At 39.1% G+C, this 12,082-nt stretch overlaps 2 protein-coding genes across 3 annotated transcripts; one reads left to right on the plus strand and one right to left on the minus strand.

Annotated features, from left to right (window-relative positions):
- Nucleotides 1–181: 181 nt before the first annotated feature.
- Nucleotides 182–7,007, minus strand: ankrd29 (ankyrin repeat domain 29). 2 transcript variants are annotated; one of them, XM_082522900.1, is made up of 10 exons: nucleotides 6,746–7,007; nucleotides 5,895–6,115; nucleotides 5,607–5,705; nucleotides 3,596–3,694; nucleotides 3,292–3,390; nucleotides 2,842–2,940; nucleotides 2,625–2,723; nucleotides 2,159–2,254; nucleotides 618–716; nucleotides 182–530 (listed from the first exon to the last, which is right to left on the minus strand). In XM_082522900.1, exons 2-10 carry the CDS (start codon nucleotides 6,000–6,002, stop codon nucleotides 447–449), a joined length of 882 nt encoding a protein of 293 aa, XP_082379026.1. In that variant the 5' UTR covers nucleotides 6,003–6,115; nucleotides 6,746–7,007; the 3' UTR covers nucleotides 182–446. The 2 variants fall into 2 exon arrangements, with proteins under 2 accessions (XP_082379026.1, XP_082379025.1); XM_082522899.1 differs by lacking the exon at nucleotides 6,746–7,007 and adding an exon at nucleotides 6,506–6,705 and having other exon boundaries at nucleotides 6,005–6,115.
- Nucleotides 7,008–8,086: 1,079 nt separating this feature from the next.
- cts12 (cathepsin 12) lies at nucleotides 8,087–12,048 on the plus strand. The gene is made up of 8 exons (XM_082523017.1): nucleotides 8,087–8,151; nucleotides 8,469–8,614; nucleotides 8,744–8,863; nucleotides 9,071–9,235; nucleotides 9,317–9,538; nucleotides 9,625–9,793; nucleotides 10,704–10,809; nucleotides 10,901–12,048. Exons 1-8 carry the CDS (start codon nucleotides 8,121–8,123, stop codon nucleotides 10,998–11,000), a joined length of 1,059 nt encoding a protein of 352 aa, XP_082379143.1. The 5' UTR covers nucleotides 8,087–8,120; the 3' UTR covers nucleotides 11,001–12,048.
- Nucleotides 12,049–12,082: the final 34 nt, after the last annotated feature.

The raw sequence follows: 12,082 nt of genomic DNA on the forward strand, positions 1-12,082 counted from the left end.
CATAACTAGCATACCATTGTATTATTAAAATGTGTACGTAATATCTGATCCTTATTTTATCATGACTGCTCATTTTCCAACCGCAAATAAAATGTAATTCAAAAAAATATTACACATCCACACAGATACTCCTGCATTAATAAATAAAATTACACTTTATTACATTTATTAAAAAGGCAAATAAAGAGTGCAAAATATATAGAAATCTGACAACACTTGGGATAAACACAAATAAACAGGAGACCAGTAGGGGATGATGCACATGGAAGACAAATGTTTTTTGTGTTGCGCTATACTTAGTCCAGGTTTGTTCGGCATACGACAGCTTAATTTCAACCAAAAGCAAGCACCGTGTACAGTACATGTTGTAATTGGGTGGATTGGACACTTGTTTTCTTTCCCCCTCCTTACACAGACAGGCGTGAAGGCAGGAACCTGTGCCATTATCAGCTGTGTCCATTCAGGATTTTTGGACGTAAAACCTTAAGGATGCGATCATTCTTTGTCAGATCTGCAGGGAGTTCACTATTCTGCAAAAGATACATGGGAAACACTTTGATTATAATATCTAATGAGATTATATACTTAGGTTGTCTGCTGTTTGTCTGCTATCCCACCTTATTGAGTAGCGTTGGGTCAGCATTTGCTCCAAGTAGCAGCAGAACAGATTGAAGATTTCCACTCATAACAGCAGCATGAAGGGCAGTATAGCCATTCTGTAGACAAGACACAAATATGAACTACCCTTCTTTAATATTATTACTTTTCCTTTAATAGTATCTGGTATTTCACAAGCATGCATCTTCCTTTTCTTGTTCAGCATTAGATTACAAGATTGATTAACAGCTCTAATATTGGGACACTAAATAAAAAGAAAGAGCCAGCAGCCAGATAATGTAGTTTAACACAAAAAACGGAAATGGGGATGGCAGGTCCACTGACTTTCTTTTTGTGTCTTTTTGTCTTTTAGCGTCATCAGTGCAGGTCTTTAAGTCCAGATTGAAAACCTATTTTTATTCCCTGGCTTTTAACTCTGTAGGAAACTGACACCTTCTTATTTATTTTATTGTATGTAATGATTTTATGGTATTTTTAATTTGGTTGTTGTTTTGATCTGTGTTGTTCAGCACTTTGGTCTGCCTGGTGTGTTCGTAAAGTGCTATACAAATAAACGATGATGAATATAACGATGATGGAAGAGAGCTGTCTCTGTAACCATGTTTCAGGCCTGTCAGCCATGACCCACTCTGACTGCCCGGCTGCCCACGGAGGAAATTCATCTGATTGTTAGTGGAGCTGGATATAGAGCCTCTGAACCAGTGTTCCTTGCTATTTGAGCACTGAGCTACTCGTGATGTGGGTGGTATTTTTGGGATTGTCTGACACTACTAGTAATATGTTTTTAATAGTATTTATTTGATAGTTCAGCTTTTTTTAGATCCTCTTTTGTTCTGTTTATGAGCAGTTGGAAATGTAAAAATAATTTTTTATCTAGGTATAAAATTTAGCACCGTTATTTTGGTTTGACACTATAGGCTTATTCATTTTTTCCTAGACAGTGATTTTTATTGTTATTATTATTTTTATTTGATTTCCTTTTTACTGATTACATTCCAACAGTACTGTCATGTGCTGTACATACAAGTTACTCATTGCTACATAAAGATATCAGTGTTGTTGTTTTTTTTTTAAACCTTTTTATTATTAGTGTCCATGTATAAAAAAAATTATATCACTGTTGTATATTGTATTAGATTTAGCTATTAGCCATTTTCCATCTGCAATCCCTGGGAATGAAAACACAGCTTTACCTGCCCAGGGATGTTGTTTCTTTGGATCAATAGTTTGCAAATATTTTTAAGTTACTCTCTGTGCTTCTACTGATGTCAAATCTTCAAATCTTTACAAAGAGGAAATCACTATCTTGACTTTCTCTAAGCGGGTAACATCCATCCTACAAAACATGCAAAATCTATCTACAAGCCCACTAAACATTGCTGATAAAACAATTTGTTCTATATGTTTAAGTTTGTAAAAGAACACACTGTGTTTGTGCCAGACTATTTTTTTGGTGTTGAAGAAAAGCTTGAGAGCTTGACAAGTTGTGCCTTAACCATAGCTATTTCCCAAAACAGACATCTACAGCAGCATGTTTTACCTTAAGAAGGCCAAGTGATGGAGAAAATTTGAGGAGTTCCTCAATGACGCCATTGTGGCCTTTCAGCGCTGCTTTGAACAGCGCTGTTGATCCATCCTTGAAAGACACAAAAAAAGCATACAATTGTTAAAATTGTCACAAAAATCACGAGTCCATTTTCAGTTACTCACATCCTTAAAAGCCTTTGACTATATCACGTTTCCCACCAACAGATAATCTCTCATCCAACTTTGAAATGTTAAATATAAGTGTAAGTATCTGCATACAGTTGCAAATTCAATCTATATGTCCATATAATTACAAATCAAAAACCTTTTATGGTGAAATGTTTCTATAAAGACAGATCGCAGCCTCCTAGTCTTATGTAATGTCACACTTTCCACACTGCAGAATGGCAGGAATCAATAGTAAAAATCCCTTTATGTACACTTTGATGTACTTTATTAATCCTAAAAGATCAATGTACTTGTCTGTCAGCATCCCGATCAGCACCACGTAAGAGCAGCACCTTCACCACCTCACTGTGACCCATTTGGGCTGACATCCACAGGGGGGCAGTGCCATCCTGGAGGAGGGAATTGATGAAGAGGGGGGTTGTAGGTATTGAGGGACAATTAGCAGGAGTAGGTGACAACATGTTTAGAGCTCTGTTTTAAAGAGGCAGAGTTTGGCGAGGACATTACCTCCCTTGCTTGGTTGACCTTGGCACCGGATGACAGCAACTGACGAATCACAGTCACATGACCCTCTTGGGCAGCAAGGAAAAGAGGGGTGGCACCATCCTGCAAAACAAGAATTACCTCACACTAGATTTTCGAAATCTGCTTGGAAAATCTTCCAATTAGGCATAGACTACATCACTAAAACAAGATTCCATCAGTACTATTTATAAGCACATTTTTGTGTAAGCAGGTTGTTTTTCCATGGCACCAAGGAAACACACAGTTATCCTGCCCAGTATGATTCATGTCTGACTCAGCAGTCTGCAGAAACCTGAGAGGCTAGATTCCAGTTGCTGGGACAATGTGTGCAGCTAACCATTGTGTTTCTGACAGACAAATAGACTTAACAGACAGGACAGTGACGGCGTACTGAGAGCGAGAGGCTGCAGACGTAAATGCAAAGAGCCTCACGTTCAGCTGGTCGTGAACATTGGCTCCATTTTTCAGCAGGATGTCCACCACTTTGGAGTGACCGTACTGAGATGCGACAGTGAGAGCTGTGCCACCATCCTGCCACATAAACACACATGGATGCACAAGAATGACTAAAGTGTTCGGCAACAACAAAAATATCTTTAAAGTCACAGCAGCACTGTTTGTGCATCGCTGTCTCTTTATCTCCACATTCTGAAGTCTGATGATAGCACTGCAGCATTCTCCTTCACACCCAGTATTCTAAAGGCCATGATACACATCATTGCACCCTATTGCATACCTTTGTCTGGAATTCAGTGGAGGCACCGAATTCAAAGAGGAGCTTTACAACTTCATGGTGTCCTTGCTGGGAGGAGAAGAACAAAGCGGTAGAACCTGTCTGGAAAGTTTAAAAAAAAAGACACCGCTGTTTACCTCAACTTTACCCTAATGGTGTACACAATATAACCTTTCATGAATATCTGACATGAGGAATAGAATAAATAAGTGTCCAATTGGGGGAATTTTGCTGCACATATGGCCCTGTTTTCTTACAAATAAGATTCTACTCAAGCATAAAACTAACATTATAGAAAGTTTTATTTGGCGGGGAAAAAAACAGAAAAAGAACTTAGCACAAAGGTTGAAATATAACCAAAGTGTAGGGCAGAGAGTTAATGAGGACTATATGCACCAAACCTATAGCAGCAACTTGCTGTCGCTTCCCAGTGAAACACCAGCCGGTTAGCATAAGAACGGTTGGAAAAAGGAAGAAAACTACCTTGGTGACCTACTGCCTGTAGGTGAGAGAAATCCGCGTATAAACACATCCAAAAGATACTAAATTGATAGACTACACTCCCTGGCCTCTTTGTTGTTCAACTGCTTATTGACAAAAATATTGAATCAGCCAATTACATGGCAGCAACTCAATCTTTTTAGGCACGTAGACCTGTTGAAGTTCAAATCAAGAAAGTCAATTTAAGTTACTTTGTGCAAGTATTTAAAAAAAACCCTGCAGATTTCCTGAGATTTTCTGGCACAGTCATCTCTAGGGTTTACAGAGAATGGTCCCAAAAAAAGAGCAAGCAGCAAGACCTCTGACATCAACAAGAATTGCTTTCTTGATGTCAGAGGTCAGATTAAATGGCCAGATTGCTTTGGGCTGAAACCAAGGCAACTGTAGCTCAAATAATCACTTGTTACAACTAAGGCGTTCAGGGTATGCAAAGGTTGCATAAACATGTTGTGCATCTCTGAACACAAAACCTTAACTTTTAAGCAGATAGAACTAGCACCCGCTGCTGTGGCCTATCAGCTATGAACAGGTAATTGAGGCAACAATTCACATAGGCTCACCAAAATAGGACAACAGTCTGCAGTAACTTTCAGAATGTAGAGTTAGAATTTAGTACGAACAACAACAGCATGGATCAATTTCTGCCTTTTTACTCAAACAACCTCTAGTTGAGTCACAGGATCCCAATCCAATAAAGCACCTTCGGGATGTGGTAGAACTGGATATTTGTATCACGGATGTCATATCTGGAGCGACTTGAACGCTGTCATGCCAATAGAGAGCAAAATCTCTTAGGAACGTTTTCCAAGGCAAAAGGGGGTCCAACCCAGAACTACCAAGGTGTAACTAATCAAGTGGCCAGAGGGTGTATAAACAAATTTAAAGCACATGAATTTACATAATACAAGATCTTAAGACATTATTTACCAGATGATGCAGTACTGGCTTAGCGTAGCACAACTGCTGGACAAAGGGAGTAAAGCTAGCCTGGGTCTTCCAGCAGAACAATCCACATATGCACACCTTTGCTCAGTAATTAACAGTTAAAGGCACAGTGTTCCAGACATGGCGGAAGTCTAGTCCTAGACTAAAAACTTTATTCAATTTAAAACTTCAATATTTTTCTTTTGGTCTGGACGAATTTCTAATCCATGTCTGGAAAACTGGAAAGTGTAAAAACAACAATTAGTGGGTTTTCAGGAGCTATGTGCCAGCAGGTTGTAGTGACCTTCTAAATTCACCGGCGGTAGCAGACAGTGAGTTTCCTTAGCTCAGCACAAAGGCTGGACAAAGGGGGTAAAGCTAGCATGAGTATGCTTCCATTGAAATAAGATAAATCCATCTGTCAACACATTTAAATTTAAAGCCTGGACAGTCAACATCTGTCAAGTTCATTCACTAATATTGTATTTGCCTAATTCTGACAATGTAAAAACACCTTTACCAACACTTTATGTTTTGGAGTCTGTAAGAGTATTTAGTTAATTCATTGGGTTTCATTTCCCCAGCATACCTCTCTTTGGTAGTTGATATCAGCCCCTTGCATGATAAGCTCTTTAACACAGTCATAATGGCCGCTGTATGATGCCACCATCAGCGCTGTTGTTCCATACTGGAAAGAAACATTAATGAGCATATTTGTTTTGTTGCAATGACCTGGTAAACAGTGTAGTGATGGCAGGGATGAAACCACAGAATTCTGCATATTTCTGGCTTAACATGCAAAACTTTCAACTGTTTATAGGACAAAGAGAGAGAGAGAGAAAACAATTAATGGATGAGGAATTGTGATGGTACACACATGCACTACATGAACCCCACAGGTAAGGCTTGAAGCTTTCTGTGTCCCTACCACAGGTGGAATATGGTTAAAGTGTGCATCTGAGCAGCCACAGCATGCAGTGTCCATACACTGTCTCTGCAGTCTGCGTCCACTCGCCCGCTGTTGAGTAGCAGTTGAAGCAGAGCCAAGTTCCCCTTCCTCGCTGCCCAAAACACAGCATTAGCCAGGGGTGTTTCCTTCTGGAGGATAAATACACACAACAACACAAAAACTGACCTGAAAGTTACCATTAGAGCATTAGGAATGCTGAGAGCAGACAGTAAGGACAGCAGAGTGCATCCAGGTGTTACTGTTCAGTGTTGTGATGCACCTGAATATGAATGACAGGTGAGTCATCAATAAAGTGTGCCAAGAGATTAATAATCATATTTATGACATCACATCACATCTCAACCAAAGTTAGGGTTTAAAGTTTGTGCTAACTTTAAGTCTTTACCATAAAATTTAACAAGTTACTCATGAATAATGGGGACTTGCTTTTTGTCCTCAGAAGAGGGGGACATGTCCAAAATGTGCGTAAAATGATTTGTTTCCTCTCAGTACCGGTAATAAAAGGTATGTGGACATACTTGTGCACGCACATTCACGTGCACGCTAGTACCATGGGCCGTTTGACATGCTATTACATCAGCAAATCCGGATGCACACACACCGAGTTGGACTCTATGATCGCCCAGGCCAGTAAGCAGCCATTCAAATGTCAGAGCAAGTGCTACCTCACCGGGCTCATAGTGAAACATAGCAGATCGTTCAATAACCCCCAAATAAACAAGTCTGCACTTCAAGAGGAAGCGGGTGCGATCAATTACCTTATTGCGGCCCTCTCAGGCTGCGTGCACAGAATGATGGACGGAGAAAGCTGGTTTACCTTGAAAGACATCCTGCAGACCTCATTCGTGACTCATACTTCTTCCTGCGCACTCATTCATTAGACGAGATGTTGAGCGCCACTCGCCTGTTTTGCCGCACTGACTTTGGGTGTTGGCGGCGCCCGATCGCGGACATAATAACGGGGAGGCACAAAATCAGCTGAGCTCATCCTCTGCAGTGTGTCCTGCGAGGGAGCAACACCGTGGGCCAGCAGAGGGCGCTGCTGCTCACACTGATGAACTGTATATAAATATAGATTTATGGCGTGAAGCCATGGCTATTAAGCAACCTACATTTACTCAATACTGCACTTAAGACTAATTTTAAAGCATTTGTGTTTTACTATACTTCACTGTAATCTACATTTCTGAAAAAAAAAAAACTTCGCCTTTTACTCCACTATTGACATACATATAAGGAGATCATTGTTAAAAATTAAACCAAGGATCTAATCTTAAAGTCTAAATAAATGAAATAAACTATAATTATTATTAATAATAATAATAATAATAATAATAAATAATTAATAATGTGGTTCGTGTTTAAAACGTTAAAACTTTGAACAAGTGAGCAAAGATTTGGAGCAACTGAAAAAGAAATCCCTCTCTGTTAAGCCCTTGTATTGATCTTGGGGATTTTTCTCTGAAACTTTCTGTTTGTGTTTTAGTCCTAAATTATTTCAGAGAGCAAAAGTCTGCTGTGGTTATCCTTAGTTCACATTTCTAAGAAAGAAAGGATAAATCCCTCATCTTCTCAGAACAAAGATCCAAAATGTCTAAACAGAATACAAATTTGTGTAGCAGAACTTTGCTAAAATAAACTATTATACCGAGTATGAATGACTTAAAATGAAGCCGAATATGGCAGTGAAATCCTGCTTACACAACGGATCTGTATGCCTGCAAGCTCTGTGCTTTTGGTTAAGTTTTAACTACTGTTTATTGTATGCACTCTTGAATGCAGAAATGTTACCCTCAGCTTTCTTACATCAGTTCACTGGCACTTTTATTTAGATAAAGTTCCCCTTTCACAGTTTGTTTTGCACAGTTATGTGACGGTTGTTGTGCTCAATTATAAACCAGTATTTGAGGGATTTACACAACTGCTGCTTTAGCTGTCTCTAAATGATTACAGCACTATGGCCAAGGAGGAGCATGATAAGCATCTTATTTTTGTTGACTAATGTCCTTCTCAGCTGCTGTCATGAGTGTTGATTTAGGGATTAACTTAAAGTATAGTAGTAACATGTACTTACTGACAAGCTTTATAAGGCAGGTCTGTTTCGGTGTCACTGTTCAGAGTTGCTCTCAGAATATGGGACCAAAACAGACTCACATGCATGAAGGTAAGCTGACCAGAGCTTTTTGTTTAATATCAAAAGAACAACTAATCTTATATAATGTTATATGTCTCTTTTATATGTTGGTTTGTTCTATAAAATCCCTTAAGTCTATTTTCACTGTTGATTTTTAAAGAAACTAACCTAAGCTAACATAAGCTCAGAGAACACTTTTTATATTGACTAGATTTCCATTTTTCTTTTGATTGATAATACAGTTGCAGTCAGAGGGCTCATGAGGCCATCCTTTCAACATGATATGATGAAATATGATGAATTATACATATACACAATGCAACTGTGCAATGCTCTGGTCCTTCTAGTCCAGCAGGCCAGCTTTCTGCTGAAAGCTGCTCTGCTGTCCGTCCTGCTAAGTGGCCTGCAGCACGTGCTGGCAGACTCAGATGAGGAGGCCCCGACTGAGTGGGAGATCTGGAAAAGCAGATATGGCATAAGCTATGATGAATCAGTGAGACAGCCTCCACATCTAAAATCCTCACAACAACAATAAGTGCAAATGTTCTCTAACGAAAAGTCCACATGTTCTCTAATTTATTCGAGTTTTTCTTGCGTGTGCTTTTCCTGTGTTAACCATCAGGATGACATGGAAAGGAGAGCCATCTGGGAGGAGAATAAGCAGTTGATTGAAGACAACAACCGAAGGTTTCTCATGGGGATGAAGTCATTCAGTATGGCTATGAATAGATATGGAGACCTAGTAAGGAGTATTGTTTTGTTCTAGTAGAATTTAGTAGTAGAGTAGAAGTGTTTTGTTTCAACAAAGAACTTAACCGGAGTTAACCAGCTCCTAAATGTACCTACTATTTTCCACAAAGACCTTAAAAAAAAAGAATTGTCTGATTAATTGCTGTAACAAACTGTGAATACTGTGATACTGTGAACAAAAATTGTTTTACATTTGCAGACACAACAAGAATACCGGGTTTTGCAAGGTGCCAAGATGAATGCTCAGTTTGTAAAGAGAGGGAAAGAAGTCTCAGCTCGAAGACTGCGTAACAATGCAAGGCATTTAGATGGCTATGCTGTTGACTACAGAAACATGGGTTTTGTGACTGAGGTTAAAGATCAGGTAAGACTGTCCCTCCATCACATGAGTGGGTATATTCAGACTGAATCACAATCAGATCTTTGTTTTAAATGTTCTTTGCAGGGCTTTTGTGGGTCATGCTGGGCCTTCAGCACTACGGGAGCTATAGAGGCACAGCTGTACAAAAAGACAGGTCAGCTGATATCCTTGAGCGAACAAAACTTAGTGGATTGTTCTAAATCCTTTGGTACCTATGGGTGCAGTGGTGCCTGGATGGCCAATGCTTATGACTATGTGGTCAGCAACGGGCTGGAGTCTTCAAACACCTACCCATACACCTCAGTGGTAGGACTCTGCTGTCTTATCCTACATCATAAAAAAGTAAATAATTCTGCGGACATGCTGTGGTTAACATTTATTTCTCTTAACAGGACACTCAGCCCTGTTTCTACGACAGCAGGCTTGCAGTTGCTCACATCAGGGACTACAGGTTCATTCCCAGGGGAGATGAGCAAGCTATGGCTGATGCTCTGGCAACTATTGGACCAATAACAGTTGCTATTGATGCAGATCATGCAAGCTTCCTGTTCTACAGCTCAGGTTAACTGCCTTAAAAATAACAGTTATGTTATCTTAAGTCGATTTTGATAAGAAGAGGACTTTTTAAACTCAGAGCTGCTATAATGAGAATTTTTAGATTAACAAAGCCACATTAAGCCACATATGACAAGAGTGACAAAGTGCAACTTTGTTGTTGTTAGTTGTTTTTGTTCTCATTGTATGGCAGCTATTTTTTTCAGCAAAAAAGCTTTGATAATCCCATCGGATACTCAGCAACAGTGAGCAGACAAACAAAGTTAGCAACTATCTTGGGGACACAACAAAGCTTTTAGTAACTAAAGACCCAGAAATTCCCATTAGGAGTTGTTGGAGATTGAACTAAATGCTAAACAGGACTTATTATGGTAAGTTTCAGCTTCATGTTTTTTATTTTTGGAGTCTAATTGAGTAACTCTGCATGATTGATGGTTCAAGATGAGCTTCATTTCTCTTATACTGGTGCTCTGGTTCATAAATTGCCTTTAAAAAGTGCAATTTAAGTGCCTCCCCCTTAAAAACCACATTCCCTTTAGGTTAACTTTATTCTGAGTTGCCTACACCTCACAAACATAAAATGTGAAGAGCATGTGGGTTGCTCATCAGTTTTCACAATCCAAGCTTTGTGCCATACCGAGGATATCCTCTTCTTCACAGAATAAAAAAAACTTCCCCAAGCAAAAAGCTTACATTCACAGGACCTCATTTTTTAAAAATTTGTGCATTTTATGTATAAGAAGCCACCATGTAAAAAGTAAGAAATACCACAAGTAATGTTCCCTAACAACTGGTCACTAAGAATTTTCCTTCTCTGAGTTAAGGGTTATTCTATGTCACTGTTGTGTTATCAGTTTGTTTTTGCTTCCCACAAATTTCCAAAAATCAGTTAAGTAGGTTCATGTTTCCTTTGCAGGAATATATGACGAGCCCAACTGCAACCCCAATAATCTGAATCATGCAGTGCTGCTGGTCGGCTATGGCTCACAAGAAGGCCAAGACTACTGGATCATCAAGAACAGGTTTGTTCAATATTGTTCAAAGAAAAAGATAGCATCTGACCAAAACCTCCACTTTTCTTCACCTAAAAATGTCTTTTTTTTTCTCCAATAGTTGGGGAACTGGCTGGGGTGAAGGCGGCTTTATGCGAATCGTCCGGAATGGCCAAAACGCTTGTGGCCTCGCCAGCTACGCCTTGTACCCTATTCTATGATTTAATAAGATGTGGCAGTCTCACGGCTACGCTCTTCCATTGGACCTCATCTCCACAAATCAACAGTCAGTGCTCATACAGCCCAAATCACCTTTCTGACAGTTTAGTAAATGTTTATGAAAAGTTGAAAACTTTTAATAATGAACATGTCGCTTCTCTCAGGGACATCTTTGTGAGGTAAATAAAAAAATATAATAAAATAACTAAAATAAATGTGTGATTAATACCAGGGTCACCTTCAGCAACTCAAAAGATTAGAGCCGCCTTTGATATTTTCACTGGCTGATAGGACTAAACTGGAAGCAGACCAGTTTAGATTTGAACTCTTGCTGTTGCATTATGTGCAAAATGTAGTTTGTCAAAGTCTTACCTGAAACAGACATCCTCTAGATGGCGATATTGCTCCAAAACCTTTAGATGTTGTCCAAAATTAGTGGAGCCTTTGCCCTGTCCAGTAATGCCCCCACCCTCAACATATCATCATATACTGGATTTTGTTTTGTTTTTGTTGCCCTCCTTTTTGTGTGACCTTCATTCATAGCCTTTGTGTTAAACATAGATGTAGTTTCTTAGTCTGAAAAGTGAATTCAGAGTGAAAGTAACTAAAATCTCCATTCTTTCTAACAGCCAGAAGGGGGCGACTCTTCTGGTTTAAAAAAGAACTCAAAATTGTACAGAAGTCAGTAGGAAAATGGTCCTCGGCTCCTGTGTTCTGTAACCTCAATAAACACTTTCCTCATGGATTAAAGGGCTACCTTATACACACTAACATATAGATTTTGTAGATTAGACCATATAAAGCAAATCAGGGTACCCTGTGTAAGCAATATTAGTCACAGTTGATTTGTAACTTTCATTGCCAGACTGCAACTTTTTGTTATTTTTGTTAGGCTGAAATGAGAAAAAATTGAAAATCTAAAAAGAAAAAACTGAGCCTGGCCTCAACAAGAATCTGTGAGCAAACAGAACAAATGTAATGGTTATTTTAAAAGTGAGTGCAAATAAAGCTTTTACATCTGTGGTTTTTTTTGTTTCTGTTTGATATTTTTGGTACTCCTGTTTGCTTTAATAAACTATATTCC

The sequence above is a fragment of the Aulonocara stuartgranti genome, assembly GCF_965226115.1.
Source record: "Aulonocara stuartgranti genome assembly, chromosome: 23".
NCBI classification, from domain to species: domain Eukaryota; kingdom Metazoa; phylum Chordata; class Actinopteri; order Cichliformes; family Cichlidae; genus Aulonocara; species Aulonocara stuartgranti.

Coding starts and splice junctions, on each gene's coding strand:
- cts12 (XM_082523017.1), top strand. CDS start 8,121: ATGGGACCAAAACAGACTCACATGCATGAAG. Junction 9,236..9,316: donor TGACTGAGGTTAAAGATCAG/GTAAGACTGTCC, acceptor TGTTCTTTGCAG/GGCTTTTGTGGGTCATGCTG. Junction 10,810..10,900: donor TACTGGATCATCAAGAACAG/GTTTGTTCAATA, acceptor TTTCTCCAATAG/TTGGGGAACTGGCTGGGGTG.
- ankrd29 (XM_082522899.1), bottom strand. CDS start 6,676: ATGTTTCACTATGAGCCCGGTGAGGTAGCACTTGCTCTGACATTTGAA. Junction 5,706..6,004: donor ACGCAGACTGCAGAGACAGT/GTATGGACACTG, acceptor GTTTCTTTCCAG/TATGGAACAACAGCGCTGAT. Junction 3,695..5,606: donor ATATCAACTACCAAAGAGAG/GTATGCTGGGGA, acceptor TAAACTTTCCAG/ACAGGTTCTACCGCTTTGTT.